Raw genomic sequence first — 20,723 nt, 5'->3', positions numbered from 1 at the left:
GATCACGGATACCTCATTGATTGGAATCTCAAGAATCAAAATATGATAAATAAATAAATAAATAAAAACAAAATTTAGGATAGTGTTCTCCACTTTATTTTAGGTCCTACATATATAATTATTATAGTACTATGTTCAAGCTTTATATTGTGATGTTATATGCTCCCTAACTTTAAACAGAAACACAACCACTACATTTGTATCAAAAAGTTAAAATTCAATGGTGGATGGGCTCCATGTCTCATTAGTCCTCACAATCATAAAAATTCTATAGGTTTATAGCAATGACAAAAAAGGATCACTTTTTTTTTAAGTGTGATAATTTTTTGACGCCCCCCTCCTCTCTGACACAAGCCCCCTATGCCCCCGCGATAGAACCATAAATCAATTGCATCGGGATACGCACAATTAGAAATCTTTTTTCTTATGTATCCAGAGGAAACTGGTCTACAATCCTGTGATGGGGGCATAGGGGACAGGCGTCAGAGGGAGCATCATATTATCACGACTCTTTTTTTAATACTTAAAATAGGGTTATTTGCTACAATAACTCATATTTTTGGACATAAATACCCTCACCTACAATTTATCTAATAAATCATTAAAAACTAATCTTCAAAATTATAACTTGCTCCCTCTCAACAGTTTGTACCATCGGAATATATAGAGATCTGTTCTCTCTACCAAAACCTACCAAAATATCATTGGAGTTCACCTAAGAGGCTATGTGCTACAATAACTTATATTTTTTTACATAAATACCCTCACCTACAATTTATCTAATAAATCCTTAAAACCTAATCTTTTAAATTGTAACTTGCTCCTTTTCAACAGTTTATACCATCAGAATATATATAGATTTGTTCTCTCTACCAAAACCTACCAAAATATCAATGGAGTTCACCAAAGAGGTTATGTGCTACAATAACTCATATTTTTGGACATAAATACCCTCACCTACAATTTATCTAATAAATCCTTAAAAACTAATCTTCTAAACTGTAACTTGCTCCTTCTCAATAGTTTATACCATTGGAATATATAGAGATTTGTTCTCTCTACCAAAACCTACCAAAAAATCATTGGAGTTCACCAAAGAGACTATAAATTTGAGGAACAATAGTGAATCTTGTAGCTCTCCTTTATCTCTTTCATTTTTTTTTAAAATCATTTATATATTTTCTTTATATATTTCTCTTCCATAATTATAAAAATGAAAAACTATAGCAAAAAATAAAAAAATGATTTTAAAAAAGTTTTATGATTTTGTTCATAAAATTTACCCAGTGTCGAACCTCGACGTTGGAATATATTATAGCGTCGAGGCTCTACGATACTTATTGTTGAAGCTCAACAAAATTGTCCAATAGAAATTTTTGTAAGTGAAAAATGTCAAACCTCGATAATAAGTACCGTTGAGCCTCGACTTTATAATACATTCCAACGTTGAGGTTCGACACTAGGTAAATTTTATGAACAAAATTTAAAAATTCCGTGAAATAAAAAAAATGCTATTATGTTCTATTTATATAATTATGGACGAGAAATTTACCAAGATGATAAGAATATATAAATGATTAAAAAAATGATAGAAATAGAGGAGAAATTGATTGTCTTTGATGGAAATCTTCGTTAGATCGGGAATCGAACACGAGAGAGCGTAGATCTACACTATCTTTCCTCAAATCTAGAGCCTATTTGGTAGAGAATGATTATCTCTCTCTCTCTCTCTCTGGTATAAAATATTGAGAGGGAAGAAGTTATACTTTAAAAGATTATCTTTCAAGTGTTTATTAGAGAAATTATATGTGACAGTATTTCTGTCCTAAAACATGAGTTACTGTAACAAATAGCCCTATTTTGAGTATTAAAATAAAAAGTGGCCGTTTTTTACCATTGCCATAAACCTATGGAATTTTTATGCTAAATGTCTTAATATTAATCCAAACACCAAGTTATGGTGTTTCTTTTAATCACCAAATCATTAATGCTACCATGGAAATGCATAAATGACTTGGAATTCTGATAATGAAAATTAAAAATTGAGAAAAGAGATTGAAGAGAATAAACCAACAAGGTAGAATCGAATGCTTGGTTAAAACCGAATTGTTTCCTATTAGTTTGGTTCTTTTTAAACCCAACTATAATATAATAAAGAAAAATGAATTCAAAATCAAGGTTTTTGGTTCCAATTTCGATTCGATTTTTCAACATATTTGAATGTTTCAATGGAGATTTGCTATCCATTTTGAGAATTTATTAAGGTGAATGAATGATGAATAGATGGAAATTTTGATCTATTTCAAGGATTTGTGACCATGAATGGCCAATGAATAACAATATATTTATAATTTTGAAGATTTAGTCATAATGTTTTATCCAAGCATCAGTTTTGATACATGTATTTTTTGGTATTTAGGGAAGATCTACAGTGTTGAGCTTGAAAATTTGAAAATTTGAAATATTTGAATTATCGAGGCTAGACGATTAAAAATTTTGAATTTAAACCTTGACAATGGATAAGTCTTCTTGAAACATCCAAATGCATATATTATAATGGCGAAATGAATACTTGGATCAAACATTAAGATTAATTCTTCAAAAGCATATGTAAATCATTCTCTATTCGTCATTCATTTTCATAAATCGTTGAAATAGATCAAAAGTTACATCTAAATCTTCAAAATTATATGTAAAACATTCTTCATATATCATTCACCTTCACCAATTGTCGGAATGGATTGCAATTGTGTTGAAAAATTCCATGATTTTTTTTTTCAAAACTCCCTTTAATTAATTAGAATAATTATACTTTCTTATTAAAGATCACCTTAGTTGTAAAAGCGGTTTTTTTTTCAAGGGTAGTTGGTGGTAATAGAGTAGGTAAAGTAAAAGAAAAAGATTTTTTTTTCAAAAGACACCTTGGATCCTAATATATATATATAATCGTGATAACCAAAATACCTCACGTGACAAACTCAATCCACTACCCTGACGTGATAAGTTTAGGAATCGTAGATCTATGCTCCTCAAGATACATCGCTGCACTTTCCAATTTAAAAAGTGTATCTCGAGGGAATCGTGTATCCTGAGAAGAGAAAATCTACGGTCCCAAATTTGTCACGTCAGGTAGTCAATTGACTATGCCACGTGCGGTAGTCAAATTATCATGCCTCATATTTATATATATTTTTTGAATTTGATGCTCTATTGTACCTCATTTCTTATTTAACCCAATATACATGATTTAGATAATGGAAATATCATTATTTTAATCATAATGAAATGTAACATTAGATTCTAGAATTGGATCATGCGTAAGAATCTGATTCTAGAATCCAAATCCAATACTCCTAATTCAATTAAAGAATTAAATCAACTTCTGAGACATTTAATAAATGTAGGATCAAGATTTGGTGACTCGTGATAAAAAAAATATGAAAATCTGACCATTAAAACACAAAATCAACTCGAGTTAAAATTTGTATCCCAAGGATATGTCGTGTATCCCTAGTACTAATTTCGATTGTTGAATTTCATGTTTTAACAATTGAGTTTGTACATGAACTCGGTTACTTCGTGTTGATCATTAACTACCCTTGCTTGCCTAGAAAAATATATTTGATTACTTGAGTCAACTTATCATCTTCATGATCATCTGAGTTGACTCGAGTTTCCAAGTTTTGAAAAACAAATATAAACTTATGCACATCTCAATGAAGTACAATCCGATGGATATGTCTTAAGGTGCACCACACCACAACCATGGACTTCACTTCTACAATAACACTTCCTCTTTTGAGAAGACTTCCCCACATTTTATTATTCTTCATCATAACTGAACCAACAAACCCACACAAAAAAATATCTTATTAAATATCTTATCTCTCGAGAGAGTTGACATGTCCATTATTTTCTTTTTCAAACCAATCCTATTTTCCCAACTAGTCATCCCACTTCATACTCTATGTCCCACTCTCCCTCCATAAATCCATTTTTTTTCCTTTTTCTATAATAATCTCCATAATTGAAAGTTTTGTACCATCTCAAAATATCTCGATCAAGAAATCTTGGGCTCAACAAAAATCAAAAGATATTAATTTAAGGATTTTCTCAGATTATTACAAAATGTCTCAGTTTGTTTTGATTGAGTAGAACCCTAGAAGGCGAAGCTGACAAACTGAAGAGAAAGAAATGTGAGAAAAATGGTCGACTAGACAGGGTGATCGGGCAAATCTTTCTCCTCTAAAGCCTCATCTAAGAGATAGTTTAACATCTGACAACAACAACATTGATTTTTAAGTTAACAAGTATGCTTCCCAGCCTTTGATCTTGCTTGCGTACTTGTTATGGGGATTGATTGTTCTTCTATCCACGTGCGAACCCATTTCAATTTTGTCCTTATCGAGAAAATGACTCCGAACAATAGTTTAAACCTTAAGAAATAAAATAAATAACTTTCATTTTAATCTTTTATATTTTTTCGGGTGAAAAAATATATTGAAATTCAATTGATCCGAGAAGTAAATCAAAAGTTACGGGTGTAATTTTTTTTATATCTAAAAGTGTAGCTATCACATTCATCCAAATTCCCTTGATAAAGGAAGTTCTTTCATTAAAGTAGTTAGGGAGAGTTCAACATGACACAATGTAGATCATTACGAAACGAATGCTACTTTATTGTAGTGATTGTTACGTTTATTTATTTTAAAAATTAATGTTAAAACATTTAAACCTATTTTAAATAATTCAATTTGTATTAAAATTGTAATCGTCATTAGGTTTCATCGAAATCTAGATATTTTCACAATTATTCTTTGCTTTAGGAAATAATTTTGGGGCTTCGACCATGAAAATGATTATGTTTCCAATAACTATAACAGATTTCTTATAAAGAGATTTAATATAAACTTCATTGCAGGGGAATTGCAAAGATAAAAAATGATAAAACTAAACGGGTGAAACTTGAAATGCAAAAGTCATAACTAATAGTCACTTTTATTGATAGTAAAAATAAGGGCGATTTAGACATGCCCCCTAAGTTTTGCTAAATATTAGAGATACTCCCTATGTTTGAAATTGATGACATGCATCCCTTGACCTTAGTCTTCTAAATAGACTAAAAGGATAAGACTCAAATGCCCTCATTTTCAATCTCTAGCTAAAAACTTATATTTTTCTTCTTATAACCAATCATCATCAAGACTTCAAATTCTCCAACCTTCATGGTATATTTACTCAACTTAATCTTCAATTCATCATGTTCTACCTTGAGCTAACTCTTTACATGAAATCTCATATTTTTCTACCTAAAATCTCATCATTTTCAATTTTTTCAAAAATATATATATATTTTTTTTTCCTCCCAAAGTAAGTCATCTTCAAGCTCTTTAACTTCTAGGGTAACTTTAATCTATTTAACCTTATTTTAATGCATCATTTTCTACATTGCCCCTTTTTTTTTATATAGAAAATCCTAGACTTTTTAACCCCAAATTTCATCATTTTATACTTCTTAAAAAATTCTATCTTACCTTAAAATTTGAAGGTTGAAGATCTGAAGTTAATAAAATCTTAAGGTAGTTGATGAGAGTTAAAAATTTTATCCAATGTGGTTGAAGATGATTGATTTTTAGAATAAAAATCTGTTTTTTTTATTTTTATTGAGTCATGATTTCCAACACCTCCTCTAGAATGGCCGGACTAGAACCATACAAATTTTCCCTCGTGATACACAATTGTACATCCCCATAAATATGTGCCATTATCTTTCCAGAGGAAAATAATCTATGGGTTTAACATATGCCAAATCAAGGGACGTGTGTCAAAGGGGGGGTGTCAGAAAATTATTATTCTTTTTTATTAGAGGTTGCAGATGAGGGTGTTCGCATTTTTTTTCTTTCCCTTGACCTATATAGAAAACTGAGGTCAAGGGATGCATGTTATTATTTTCAAAATATAGGAATATCTCTAATATTTACCAAAACATAAGGGGGTATGTCTTAATCACCTTAAAAATAATTGTCATTTTCTTTAAATAAAAGCTGATGCGGCAAAAACCCTCATTTAGAATGAATGAAGACCAAAATGGCTCATTTAGGAATTCGAGGAAGACTAAACACTAAATAATCCAAAAATAAATGCAAACACAACTCATCTTATTAAAATCTTATCCTTCCAAACGTTGACAAATCCATTTTTTTCTTTTCTTTTATCAAAACAATCCAAGTTATCTGCCAACCCATCTTGTGATGCCACCTCATCCTCCTTGTCCCCTACCACTCCTTATAGTGATCTTCACATTTTCTTTCCCTTTAATTTTTCTTCAATTTACCAAAATACCATTTCTTTATAGTATCCTATGATTTAGTGTTTTGTCTCATCAAGAGATCTTGAGTTTGATTTTTTACCCTTAAAAGAGAGAGTTTCTATTAGCACATCAATTTTTATTAATAACACATTTCATATGTAAATAAGGGTGAATTTCCTTTTCATGAGTTGAATATGACGAAATTCTAATTTTGATACACTGTTCATATTAATTCTTAAAATTTACAATGAATTTGTCACTTTTATAATATACAAATTTGTTGATTATAAAAATGACGAATTCACTAGAAAAACATGTTTTGGGAATTAAAATGAACAGTGTAACGAAACAAGAATTTTGACATAAGTAGCGCACATTTTAGAAAAAATCCCTGTAAATACTTTCGAAAGAATTGTTGAGTTATGAATCAAAGTCGATGTCCCAATAGAATTTCTCATAAAATATAGGGTTTTGATAGTGTCACACATTATGAGGCTGTGATTTTATTTCTATGTTAATTATAACAAATTAATGATGGATCCCTTAGTTATGAACTGAAAGGACAAGTGGTTTATTTAAATAACAAATCTTAATATGAATTTGGTATAGTATTTGAGACAAGTCATTTTCATTTAATTATAAATACCACGTTGATGTCTTATAATTTGCACTTTAAAATGGTTATGAGCTATACGTCAAAAACATGTTGTTGATGTTTACCATCTTCTTACATGAGGCTATGATTTTGTTATCACTTTCTATCTGTTTTTCCATTTTTCACTAGCAAACGAGTTATTGATCAGAAAATAGGAGGCAAAATAGGTTTTGAGCCTAGGTTGTTAAGTACTATCATGTATTATATTTTTAGGAGTTATATTAGGATTGTATTCTATTCTAGTTATTTCTTATAGGGTTTTAGAGAGAAAGCGAAAGGCATGTAGAAGAGGATTTGGGTTCTTGGTTAAAACCTTGAGTGATTATTTCTTGTATTGTTCTCCTTTGATTTCTTAATGAAGAAGATTGGATCTATTTATGAAAAATTCAACGAAAATAGTAGTTTCAATCTGTGACAAAGAAGGGGAATGGTGTTTTTTTTCAACAAGACCTGGCTAGAGTATTGAAAGGGAAGTCTAGTAAACTAGAAAAGATGATGGATGCAGATTGAGAAGACATCGAGACGATAATGATTAGTATGATTAGACTTTGTCTTATAGACAATGTTTTGTTTAACGTTATGGAAGAATAATTTACATCAGAAATTTGGAAGAAGTTGAAAAATCTTTACATGGGTAAGAGATTGACTAACAAGTTATTTCTGAAAAGGAAATTATGTGCCTTGAAGATAGCAGAGGGTGCAGATCTCTTGAAGCACATTAATGTGTTCAATTAGATCGTAGATCAACTATACAAAGTTGATGTTAAGTTGAATAAAGAAGACAAGGCTCTTATGCTTTTTTATTTTGCTTTCAGATTCCCACAACAGTCTGGTGACAACATTTCTATACAAGAAAGATTCAATGAAGTTGAAAGAGGTCAAAACAGTGCTCATATCTAATGATATTAGAAGGAAGCCCAATCTTGAAAGTAATGGTTAAGGGTTGATTATTCGTGGAGGGAATCAAAGAGAAAAAACTTTGGATAGGAGATCTGAAAATAGTAGGAGTAGATCCAAATTGAAAGGAAATGGCAACATACAATGTTACTAATGTAAGGAATATGATCACATCAAGAATGATTATCTAACTCGTGCAAAAAAAAAAAAAAAAAAATAGAAAGAATATAAGAATAGTTATGGTAGTGCAACTATTGCAGTGAGAAGTGAAGATGGACATGAAGATTACTGTGGAGATGTTCTCACAATCTCCAAGGACAAGCACAGTTTCTTTGATGATGAGTGGATATTAGATTTAAGTTGTTTTATTCACATATACTCAAGAAAAGAATATTTTGATGCATTCCAAAAAAAAAGACAAACATGATTTTCTTGGGTGATGAATCGATTTGTGATGTTACAAGAGTTGGTATGATAAAAAATTAAAATATTTGATGGAGTGATATATACTTTGGGTGGCACGATTTTTATTCCAAGATGCTGAAGAACCTAATATGACTTGATAGGTTGGACTCCATGGATTGTAAGGTATTCAACTGGAGGTGGAGTTATGAAAATTACATGTGGTTGTATGATCCTAATGAGGGAAGAAAAATGTGGTGAATTGTATCGTACGTCTGATGGGAAATCCATTAATACATGGTATTTCCAAGATCTCGACTAGTGGTTGGAAATGAGGTATGCAGAGTAGTAGACATCTACGGAGAGTCTCTTTCGTAGATAGGGCAAAGACGGATTTGAGTTTCCAAATTAGAGATGATTGTGAGGAAGTTCATATAGTTTGAGAGGACAAATCGAGATCCCTTTCTAGAGTTGACTAAGTAGTCAGCTCGGGGCAACCACACATGTGCATTGACCGAGTGATTGAGTCAGGATGGATCAATGATGATTCGATAGTATGTGTAGTTAGTGGTTTCAAAGGTTAATGATTGTTTCCGATGTTAGTAGACAGATGACTAATTCAGGTTGATTCAAGTTTGAAGTGGAGTTATATCCTAGGTATAAGTGATACAAAGTTCATCGTGAAAGATATGTACAATTTATCTCCAAATGATTCTGGTATTTCAGTCAAGGTGGAGTGACAAACACGTTTGACAGGTTATTGTCTCGGGTTTTTGGTGTAATAAAATTCAAGTCATTAGATCTCTATGTGAGAGATAAACATCTTTGTCGAACCACATAAATCTTGGTGTTCTTTGACTTGCTTTTTAATTTTCCTTGCTAGTTTTTTCATAAACGTATTGAATAAGAGTATCCAAATTCACAACATAAGTTTGATATCAACACTCACAAACTTTAATCAACTTAGTAACGATTTCATTATTTTTTTTTAAGATGATGGGGGTGTTCGGACTAAAAGGCTCGACTAGTGGGGCAAGACAATTGACCTCTTAGAGCACCATATCTTGCTCAAATCCCTCTATACATGCAATACCCTACAAACTCCATATATCAAGTAAGTTGGGATAAATCTCCTTGGGTGGCCAAACCAGCAAGGGGGCTTGAATTCAAGACGTCACCCTTTTTAGAGGGTGGCCCTGGGCTCTATGTCGAACACTCGTTGGTTAGAATTTCATTGTATTATGTGTAAACATATTACAATTGCAACAAATTATATTTGATTTCTACTCTTTTGATAAGGATCTCCTAAAAATCCATGATAACAGAAAAATTCAATCACAAGTTGTTGTTCTTAGAAAGACAACTACCACTTTAATCTAATCGATAAAACCATTTTAGTGAGATTAAACTAATGAAGGAAAAGATATTCAGATACCTTGTTCGGTCATTTAAAGAAAATGGATTTTAGTATGACATAGAGCACCATGAAAATGGTTACTCAAAGCATCATGGATTAGGGTAAATTACACTTTGACCCCTTATGGTTTAGCATAATGTTATGTTGACACCCAAACATTTTGATAATTGCACTTACCTCCCTTACATTTATCTAAGAGGCTCATTTATGCCAAATCCATCTACTTGCTGACAATCAAATAATTTGAAAATTAATATTATTTTTTATAAAGATCATTTTACCCTTTTTAAAATATTATTCCTCTAGATAAACAAAAAAAAAAAACAAAAAAACAAAAAAACAAAAAAAACCAATGAAAAAATGGGTTCCCACGTAAGTGTGTGAATGCTTAGATGAGGGCATTTTTTAATTAACATTTTAAAAGTTTTTTGTAATAAAATAAAATGAAATAAAAGGGTAAAATAGTAAAATAACATATAGAAGATCAAAGTTTGAAAGCACGTGCGTGTCTCAAATATTTCACCCGGAGGAATACGTTTAAATCAAACCTGAAGAGTGGTCTTGATCAAGGCTGCTCATATTATATTTGTTTTTGTCTTTGAAAGTGTTAAATAATATTTTTTTGTTTTGCAAAAAGGATAAAATTGTTATTTTTAACCAAATGAAGGGCATTCTAGGCTACATACCGCTCCAAGTCACCAAATCCATATTTCCTTGTTCAAGCAAAACGTTACAATCCAAATGGCCAACTTGTCTTCCACCAAATTGGTAAATTACTAAGAAACCCCCCTCCAATTAACTTTCTCTTAATTTTCCCCCCTCTGGTTAGTTGTCAGTCACCTTAGTATCATCAAAGCAAATTCTCCTACTTAGGGACTATTCTATTAAATCTATAAATTAACAAATTAATTGATAATATATCAATTAATCATATAATATAATAATAATTTGAAAAATATTGAAATATAAAATTAACATTGATTCTCACATGAATGACATGGATATATGTATGGAATCATAGATATTTTTCATTGAGATACGAGTAAAAAGCATCTATGATTATTTGACACCTCCACATCAGCAATGGGAAAATCAATGTCAATTTTAATATAACTTCAGTGCGATTAATAATTTTTATCTTAAATCTTCAAAATTTTATTTTCTTTAATATTTAAGTCTCAATAATAAGATATAATTTAACAGATCTTGAGATTGATAAATTTTGATTAAAATTTATAATTTTTTTATTTTATATATTTTTCATTTTTTTTTAATTTATCCGAAATAACCATATTGAACCCCACTATTATTAGCATCCAAACTTGGTTACCACCAAATACATTGAATGTAATTTAAATAGTTAAAGAGGGGTATTTTAGTCCAAATAAACAAAAAGGTTAGTTTTTTCTGTAAAATCCGCCCCGACCATGCAGAGCTGTAGTTAGTTTAATTATTTTTTCTCTCTTTTTAAACAAACAACTTCCTTTCTCTGTTTTTCTTTTTCAGAGAAACAGAGAAGAGAGGACAAGATGGTTGATGATTTCATGGTGTGTGTTGATCGGATTATAGCTTCAGCTTGTTTTCAATCCGTTAATGAAGGTGTAGAGAGGATAGAGAGAGGTGCAATAACAGAGAATTTCTCTGTTTCTGTGAGAAACAATGATGAGGGTTGTTCCAAGAAATCAGAGAAGAAAGGAGGGGGAGAGATGATTGAGTGTAGGATTTGTCAAGAGGAAGATGAAGAGGATGCAATGGAAGCACCATGTGCTTGTAATGGTACTTTGAAGGTCTTGGCTTTTCTGGGTTTCTCTTAAAACTTTGATTTATGTGTGTGTGTGTTTTTTTTTCTTGGGTCTTTGAGTGCTTTAGGAACCCATTTTGTAGTTTTTGTTGATTCTGTTTCTGGATTTTTCATTGGGATTTTGGGTTTTGTGGCGAACCTTTATTCCTGAAAAAGTGTTTTTTTTACTACAATATCTTTTATTCAATTTGTCCTCCAGTTTATTTTGTTTTGGGTTTTGCATTTCAGGTATTGGGTTTGTTTTTGTTTGTTTTTTGGATTTTTATTCTCTTTGTTTATCTCTGTGGTTGGTTCCTAGTTTTGGGTTTTGCTTTTAGGGTGTGTATGGTTTTGGATTTAATGTGATCTATTTATTTATTTATTTTTTTCATTTTAATTTGTTTTGGGCTTTGCAGTTCAGGTATTGGGTGCTTCCTGTTTTGTTTTGTTTTTTATTTTGGATTTTTATTCCCTTTGTTTATCTCTGTGGTTGGTTCCTAGTTTTGGACTTTGCATTTAGGGTTTGTATGGTTAATCTATTTTTTTTTTTCCATTATAATTTGTTTTGGGTTTTGTGTTTTGGGTTTTGCACTTCAGGTATTGGGTGCTTCCTTCTTTTCTAATTTTGGATTTTTATTCCCTTTGTTTATCTCTGTGGTTGGTTCCTAGTTTTGGGCTTTGCATTTAGGGTGTTTCTGGTTTTGGGTTTACTGTAATCTATTTTTTTTTTCCATTTTAGTTTGTTTTGGGTTTTGCACTTCAGGTATTGGGTGCTTCTTTTTTTTTATTTTTTTTATTTTTATTCCCTCTGTTTATCTCTGTGGTTGGTTCCTAGTTTTGGGCTTTGCATTTAGGGTGGGTATGGTTATGGGTTTACTGTAATCTAATATATATATATATATATATATATATATATATATATATTTTTTTTCCATTTTAATTTGTTTTGGGTTTTGCACTTCAGGTATTGGGTGTTTCCCTGTTTTTTTTTGGATTTTTATTCCCTTTGTTTATCTCTGTGCTTGGTTCCTAGTTTTGGGTTTTGCATTTAGGGTGTGTATGGTTTTGGGTTTTACTGTAATCTATATATATATATATATATATATATATATATATATATATATATATATATATATATATATATATTTTTTTTTCATTTTAATTTGTTTTGGGTTTTGCAATTCAGGTATTGGGTCCTTCCTGTTTTTTGTTTTTGGATTTTTATTCCCTTTGTTTATCTCTGTGGTTGGTTCCTAGTTTTGGTTTTTTGCATGGTTTTACTCTTATCTATTTATTTTTCCATTTTAATTTGTTTTGGGTTTTACACTTCAGGTATTGGGTACTTCCTGTTTTTTGTTTTGTTTTTGTTTTGGGATTTTTATTCCCTTTGCTTTCTCTGTGGTTCGTTCCTAGTTTTGGGTTTTGCATTTAGTTAGGGTGAGTATGGATTTGGATTTACTGTCATCCTTTTTTTTTTTTTTGTGGATTTTTTAATCCTTTTATTCATCTCTATGGTTGGTTCCTAGTTTTGGGTTTGGCATTTGGGGTGTGCATGGTTTTGGTTTTTCCTTTTAAGATTCATTTTCTTTGTTATGATTCATTGAATGAAGGCTTTGGGTGTTTTTTGTTTTGTTTTGCATATGAGATTGAGATATTGGTATCCATGTTTTCTGTGGAATTTCTGATATGAGTTCTGCATTTAGTGTGTGTATGGCTCTGGGTTTTTATTTGAGACTCAATTTATTATGTTTCCTTCCAAGGTAAGAATAATAATTTAGTTGGTGAAGTAGTGCAAAAGCATTGATAGTAGGGATAAGTAATTGCATTATATTTGGTTCAAATGGTACAATAGCATTAGGATTAGTATCCCGTAAATATCAGTTGCGATCAATTTCTTGAATCCATAATGAATCAACCTAGATCAACGTTAGGAGGTTTTCCCACTTTATATCAAGATGCCATAGGAGGTCTGATTTCTTCAAATTGAATCATTTTGTCATCTTCTTGTTTTATTATATGTTTTGATAATTAATCATCGAGTTACGAATTAAGTTCATAATGAATTTTATTTGCTTCGATTCCTCGAAGGTTTTGGGTCTTTGGTTTTTTGGTTTTGCATTCAGTGTATTTGGCATCCACATTCTCTATGTAATTTCTTATATGGGTTTTGCATTTGGGAGTTCTTGGGTTTTGAAATTGCCTTAAATGCGTATCCTTTGAAGTTTTGATAGGAATTATGTTTTGATTTTGCAAGCGTTCAATTTTGGACTATGGGTATTACAATAATACCTTGCAACACCAATGTTGCTGGTGGATGTGATTTTGAAAGATAGGGCTACTTTTATTTATATATTTATTTATTACTTTTTAAATTTTATAACTTTGTGGCCCCTAGAAAAAGAACCATTTTGTGTATACACTAATCCTAAAAAATACCCATTTTTTGAGGATTGTGTTCAATATTAAGATTTTTGGGGTCCATGAGTTAATTCTGAAAGGATTTATTACACTTCGTGAAGAAAGGTGTAAATTCGACAGACCTTGGCGCCGAATTTACCCCTTTTTTCATGTAGGGTTAGTTCTGCAAGCTAACTTCTACTCTACATTGTACACACCTAATGAGCCATATAAATAATTTTTTTTTGGTTATTATTATTCATTATTTTCTTTTATGGGGTATGCTGATATGTATTCTTTCCTCACAATTCAATCAGTGTTTTTGTGCCTCTTGGGTTGTTCTAGTCTCCTCGAGCTCCGTTTGAACCTTCCCTTTTGTTTGTGTATTTGGTTCCCATTTCAATGAAATCTTTAAATTTTATAAAAATAAAATAAATTGTATGGCAAAATGGGACTCATGAATTTCTTCTTCATCTTTAGTTCCTCTGAATTTTATGCTTTAAGGTATCATCTAGTGACTTTTTGTTTTCTTTTTTATGTAGTTTGCTCATAGGAAGTGCATTCAGAGATGGTGCAACAAAAAAGGTGATATTACCTGTGAAATCTGCAATCAGGTTGGACTTTGCCTTCTTGCCTAGTGTTCTTTCTTCCATGTATTTATATTTATATATGCATTTGTGTCATATTTGAGGTACAAGGTTATTGTTTTTTTTTTTGGCATGATAGGTTTATGCACCAAATTACTCTCTTCCACCGGCCATAACTAATCCTGATGGTTTGGTGATAGATATCAGGTATCTTCTATGGACATAATCTTTTGTTTGGCTTCATTTTCTCATCAATCGCTTCATTGCTATATGTCCAAGTTTTGCGACTGATTGCGCATTTTGATTTTTCTTAGTTTTAAAAAAAAAATCTTTTCTAAAGATCAATTCTTTTGCTACATTACGGGAAAAAAAAATTGGTCGTAGAAATATATAGTACCTAGTTCTTTGAAACAGATCTTTTTCTATATCTAATTTTTATGGCTTTCACCTTTAATAATGAGCTCTCATCTAAACACAAAATCCTAAATATCAACAACCAACAACAACAAACCCTTATCCCAAAGATTTGTGGGATTATGCCGATTTGTGCCGTATACAATTGATCAGAAAAGTTAAAACCAAATGCAATAAAAATAAGGGAAGTTCGATTTATTAGATAAGTTGATCTTGATGAACAGATGGCAGAGATGGGGGGGGGGGTAAAATGATAAATAAAGGAAAATTACAGATATGTATCTAACCTTGTCAACATATGTTCATATCTGATATGTTGGCTTCTTCTCTATAAGCAGACAAACATGGGGCACACGAATTGATATACGCGATCCCCATTTTCTGGCCCTAACTGCTGCGGAGCATCAGCTACTACGTTCAGAGTATGAGGATTTTGCAATTGCAAATACTGGTGGAATGGCCTGTTTTCGCTCGGTTGCTCTCATTGTAAGTATTTCGTTTTTTATGTTTCTTAAAACTATCAATTTTCTCTCGAGTGGATGCCTGAAATTGTGTTTTTTGTTAATCTATGCAGTTGATGCTAGTCCTACTTGTTCGCCATGCTCTGATGTTCACAGCAGACTACGGGATGGTTCAGGAAACATCAACCTTCTTTAATGTATTAGTCCAATATCCGCTATGATGTTTATAAATGTTTGACGAATTCACATACGCATACACGTGCATATATTCTTAGACAAGTTACATGTGCATATATATCCGTGCACGTATATATATTTGATAAGCAAAAAATTTATTGCAAGGAGGACAAGGAGTCCTTACAGAAGAAACAAAAACAAGAGAGGAAAACCAAGGAAAACAAAAACCAAAGAGCGTACCACCTGGGGATCACTCTTTACTTACCATACAAAAAGTCGTCAAAGAAAAATTCTCTAAACTCTTTGAACTGCTTACACCAATAAAAAAGAAAGCCCACATACTAAAGATTGTGCCTTCCCTTGGGAGACTTGCTCATTCTTTTCCTTCCAGAATCCACAACAAATAGCCTGGGGGAATGAAGTTCCAAAGTTCCTCTCCCTTCCCAAGAAGATTGTGGACTTCCAACTTTTGAGTAGCATCCTGACCGAACAAATGGCGCACCAAGAGACATTGAACAAGGAAAGAAAATAAGACCACAATGAATAAGGAGATGGTCAACCGAATCCCCACTCAATTTGCCAAGGAAACAAAAGTCCACAGGACAACACCCCTCACCTAAAGGTGGTCAGAAGTAAGCAATTTATCCAAAGAAGCTAAGCATGAGAAAAAAGACACTTTTGGGAAAAGAGGGAGACCAAATCACGAAAGCTGGTGAAGGAACAACGGTGGACATGTCGAGTAAAGAATAGAAAGAACTCAATGTAAACACCCCATTCTTACTACCTTCCTAGGCCTAGGAATCTTCTGGATGGGTAGAAAAGGTAAAAGAGGATAAGAGGCTAGAAACAGAGGCCATCCAAGGGATTTCCCAATCATTGAAATTTCATCTGAAACCAAAGTCCCAAACATATCCTAGATATATTTAGAATAATTGATTATAGGATTTCTGGATATATTTTAGTAGTAGTGTAGGAATAGAAGTGTTTAATAGGGGATGTCTTCTATGTATTTTTATGATCTTCAAATCAGAATAGAGTGAAATTGAGCTGTTTTGAGTATACTCAAAGTTAGAACAAATTCTAATTCTAAGCCTTTGTATCTTCTTTTCTTCTCTAGTGTCTCCCTTTTCATATTATCCTCCGTGTTACTCTAATCTATATAACCGTTAACCTAATAGTTTTGTTCTAATCCTTAAACTAAATGTCTGTTTATCTCAAACAACCTTAAAACCAGTCCCTAAATAACTTTAGTCAATCCCAAAAGAGGACCTTAAACTCTTCTGAAACTGTTCTATGAGCAAATTGGTAACCACACCAATTTAACCCTTACCCACCCAAAAACCCTTTTTCCCAAAAAAAATTAAGCATTTATTTGGGTCTGGCTTTTGAATATTTTGACCTATCTAAACAATCCAAAACCTAACCCTAAAGGTCAGTCTTAGTTTTTACCCCAGTCGTTCCCATCAAAATCCCAGGTCGAATCTCTTTAAAATAAGGGACATGGAGGAAAAACCTGTTGGTCCTATCACCTGGCATCACTTCTATTATATTATATACACATTTGACTTTTATAATAGCCTTCATTTTTTGTTCCTTCCTTTCTTATTAATCTATATGTATTGTTCTTAAATTTATTTTTTTATGCTAATTCTGTCACCGAACCTGAGTTAACCCGACTAGTGATTGTGCTCTAGAGATGAGCAGCTTGGTTTGGTTGACCACTGATCCAACCTGCACTACTTCTTGCAGTTTGGAAATTGGGTCTGAACACGAAGAAATTTTTTTTTTCTCTAAGTTGACAATTTCTGCTCCCCAAGTCTCTTTTTATTTTTTTGGTCTGATTTTCTGTTCTTTTTATTTTTTATTTTTTTATCTTACTTTTACTTTGAATTCAATTTTTTTCCTGTTAAATTTGGTAATTTATGGATGGTACCAACTCAAGTCTAAACCTGAATGCTGCAAGTGGGGGGCTGTTCAAGACGTAAGTGAGTCTCTTGTATGGTTGGGTATTGGGTATTTGTTGGGTTGGGTTTGGAGTGACATTCTTCAAGCCTTGACCAATGTATGTGGTAGTCTCTTTCTGAAATATACTGGTATCTTACCCAAACCTGACGTATATATTCCTCTACCCAATAACCCTGGAAAGCACATTGTAGTTATAACATGTTCTCGAAAGAGACTACTTGAAGAAATCATCATCTTCATCCATGCTTTATCCCAATTATTGGGAATGGAGTCTACATAGACAGAGAACTTCATTCTTAAATGGATGCTAGTTCATGAAAGGTGACATATAGAAACATACTACTAATAGATACACATAAATACAAAGTTATAAAACCAGAACATTGTGCTTAGTCAAAATGCATTTTCTCTTGAAGTGTGGGTCATTGGTGCATTAGTCATAAATAAATTCATGATGTATGTGTGCACAAATATATGCGTATGAGTTGGAACATAATGTACTCCACATAAATACATGTTCACATTTGTAGTTGTTTTTTTTTTCTATTGATAATGAAAGGCAGTAAAACTTTAACAGAGTAAATTTCATTTCCAGGTTTCCCTTCTTCAGTTTGTCGGATTTCTTCTGCCATGTTACGTGATGGCCCGTTCGTGGTACATTATGCAGAGCCGAAGGAGGAGGCAGGTGTGTTTTTTTACATAAATTATTTTGATGAGGATGAATGATTTCCATGCCACTGAGTGAGGAGTAAATGCAACAGACTTCTCAATGATTCAAAAAAACAAAAAGAATGACCACATGGGCTATAGGTCACTACTTCGGATAATTTGTCTTAGTGGGTCTAAACTCAAAAACTTATATGTCCAACACCATTGTTTGTAGCGTTTTTAAGTCATATGAGGCTTACACCTTGAAGCTTGCCTCAAAGTGAGGTTCATTAAAAATGCCCTGAGATGCAAGGGAGAATCGTAAAAAATAGTTCGGAACACATCAGACCAAGATACGCTCGGAAGGCATATGCCTTAGTGTGAGGCATGACTATAAGCCGTACATCTCACGTGAATTTTTAATTTTTACACTATATATATTAACTGTATTTTCTTTCTCTAATCTTCTTTCCTTTCCTTTCTTTCTTCTATTTCTTTGTTGCTGTTGGCATATATGCAACATAAATGGAGCATTTAAAAAGAAATTCAAATAAACAAATACTAGCATATGCAGAGTTTTTTCATAACTCAATTTTTGTGATATTTAGTACTATGCATGAACGTTCATAGAGTATTATTTTCAATTGAAATATAAAATAGTAATTTTTATGCTATTATTATGGTAAAGGATTTAAACTTTACATTTGAATCTAGATTTGAAACTTGGAATTTAAAAATATGTGTTTGTTATACTAATTTATTTATTTATTTATTTTTTAAATATTAACTATTTAGATGGAAAAATAAATGTACTCCCTATTAAGACAATAATCTATTAAGTGTTTATTTTCATAATTGTACTTCTTGATTTTTCTTTCCCCGCTATTTGATAATGGGTTCATTTATGTTGTTTTTGTTTTCAGGGGTAGAAGGCCATTGCTCTACTCTTTCGCAACAAAGCTGAGATCTTGTTTTTATGCTCTTAGCAGGCAAGCTCTTCTGTAAATCACATTTGCCAAAGTTGTATTTAAATCAAATGTGCCAAGATTGGCTAAAAACTTGTGTTGAAAATCCCAATGGCTTTCTCTTTAAGCCATTCAAGAAATCAAAAAGAAGAAACAAATACACAAATTTCTATCCAATTCCCCTTGTTGTTTTGCATGGCACTTTAAAATGAGTAACTCTGTCTGTACCCTCCAACCCGGGGTCGTGAACTTATAAAAAATAAAAAAAAAAAAGATTTTCTATTAACATTAAGTGATAAATGGGTAAATTGGGATTGGGTCTGGCTTGAGAGATCGAAGCCGATCGAAAGAGTGCTGTGGGTCAGGTCACAGATGGTGATGAATGTTGGTAAAAAGAGCTAAAACTGAGCTTAGGAATTAGAAGTAAATCCATTATGTGATGTTCATGTGTGTTTGTCTTTGCAGTCTTGGGGATACTTGTTTAATTTATTTTCTCAGATTAGGATCTTACTAGTCTCCACAGATAGTTTGGGAATTTTGAAACTCCAATTATATTGTTGCATAATATGATCTATATCTTTGCATGTTGGTGTTCTAGATTTGCAATGGACCAAATCATGTAAATTTACTACGAAATGGCTGCACTTTCATGTAGCAGTTGGGTTGAGAAAGGGTTGCATCTCGAATCATAAATTTTAAGACTTGAATTCAAGTTGATTATGTTTTGCTTTTTTTACTTGGATGATAGAACAATTTTCAATCACGATCTTTGTGGATTGGATCATCCTTGTGGGTTGCATCTTAAATCGTAACTTTTAAGTAATCATGCTTCACATTGAACAATTTTCAGATTGGACTAATCTGTCTAGGATACAAATTATATTTTATTTATTAGCTTTTACCTCCTTATTTAAGTACATGGGTGTAACATGTAATAGAATTCGTCGAAAAGGGTGTCTATAGAAAAAAATGGGTACATTATTGGATAAGTTGGAAAAATCGGCCTCAACATTTTTTCTGAAATTTTACCGGATTTATTTAAATTAGTTGAACTGACCCTCACCAAATAATTTTCATATGTTATTGGGTGCAACTTGGTCAAGCTAAACTCCAAAGACCAATCTTGTATTTTTCATCTTAATCAAGATTGGCCCAAAACCCATTGAAAGTGGGTTTGGGCTGACCCATTGATACCCGTGGAATGCATCTGTCAAGTAAAACAGAAGTCCAAAATGGGTTTTAGGTTTCATTTCTATGATACTTAATGGAGCCATGATTATTAGTGCAAAATATTAGTTAAATTAAGTCAAAATTAGAGGATTTGTTGACCGAATTCGATTTAATTTAACTTCTTTTTGACCCAAAATTGAAGTTATGAAATTAGATGTTGGGTTGGTCAACCATTAATATCATTAGTGCTGTCAATGGCCGGGTCGGGTCGGGCTTGATCGACCTCAAACCCGGCCCTAAAGAGGCGGGCTTTACCCATGGCATTTTTCATTTGTGGGATCGATGGGCTTAAGAGACTTAAGTTAGGGCAGTAGATGGATCGGATCAGACATGAAAGTCGATCCTTTCAATTGATAACTTGGGGTTTGGATCAAGGATTTGGATTCTGGGTTCTAATAAGGACCCAATCCGATAAGAA

At 32.2% G+C, this 20,723-nt stretch overlaps 1 protein-coding gene across 2 annotated transcripts; it reads left to right on the top strand.

The window, feature by feature from the left end:
• The first annotated feature begins 11,119 nt into the window (after window positions 1-11,119).
• Window positions 11,120-19,252, top strand: LOC147382283 (uncharacterized). 2 transcript variants are annotated; one of them, XM_086428295.1, is made up of 7 exons: window positions 11,120-11,468; window positions 14,401-14,472; window positions 14,585-14,652; window positions 15,198-15,345; window positions 15,434-15,517; window positions 18,058-18,147; window positions 19,034-19,252. In XM_086428295.1, exons 1-7 carry the CDS (start codon window positions 11,211-11,213, stop codon window positions 19,037-19,039), a joined length of 726 nt encoding a protein of 241 aa, XP_086284421.1. In that variant the 5' UTR covers window positions 11,120-11,210; the 3' UTR covers window positions 19,040-19,252. The 2 variants fall into 2 exon arrangements, with proteins under 2 accessions (XP_086284421.1, XP_086284422.1); XM_086428296.1 differs by lacking the exon at window positions 11,120-11,468 and adding an exon at window positions 12,935-13,221.
• Window positions 19,253-20,723: the final 1,471 nt, after the last annotated feature.

The sequence above is a fragment of the Akebia trifoliata genome, chromosome 16 (assembly GCF_017979445.1).
Source record: "Akebia trifoliata isolate Shusen 1 chromosome 16, ASM1797944v1, whole genome shotgun sequence".
In the NCBI taxonomy this organism is placed as follows: Eukaryota; Viridiplantae; Streptophyta; class Magnoliopsida; order Ranunculales; family Lardizabalaceae; genus Akebia; species Akebia trifoliata.
The sequence above is the reverse complement of the archived record's forward strand: the minus strand, read 5'-3'. Positions and strand labels throughout refer to the sequence as shown.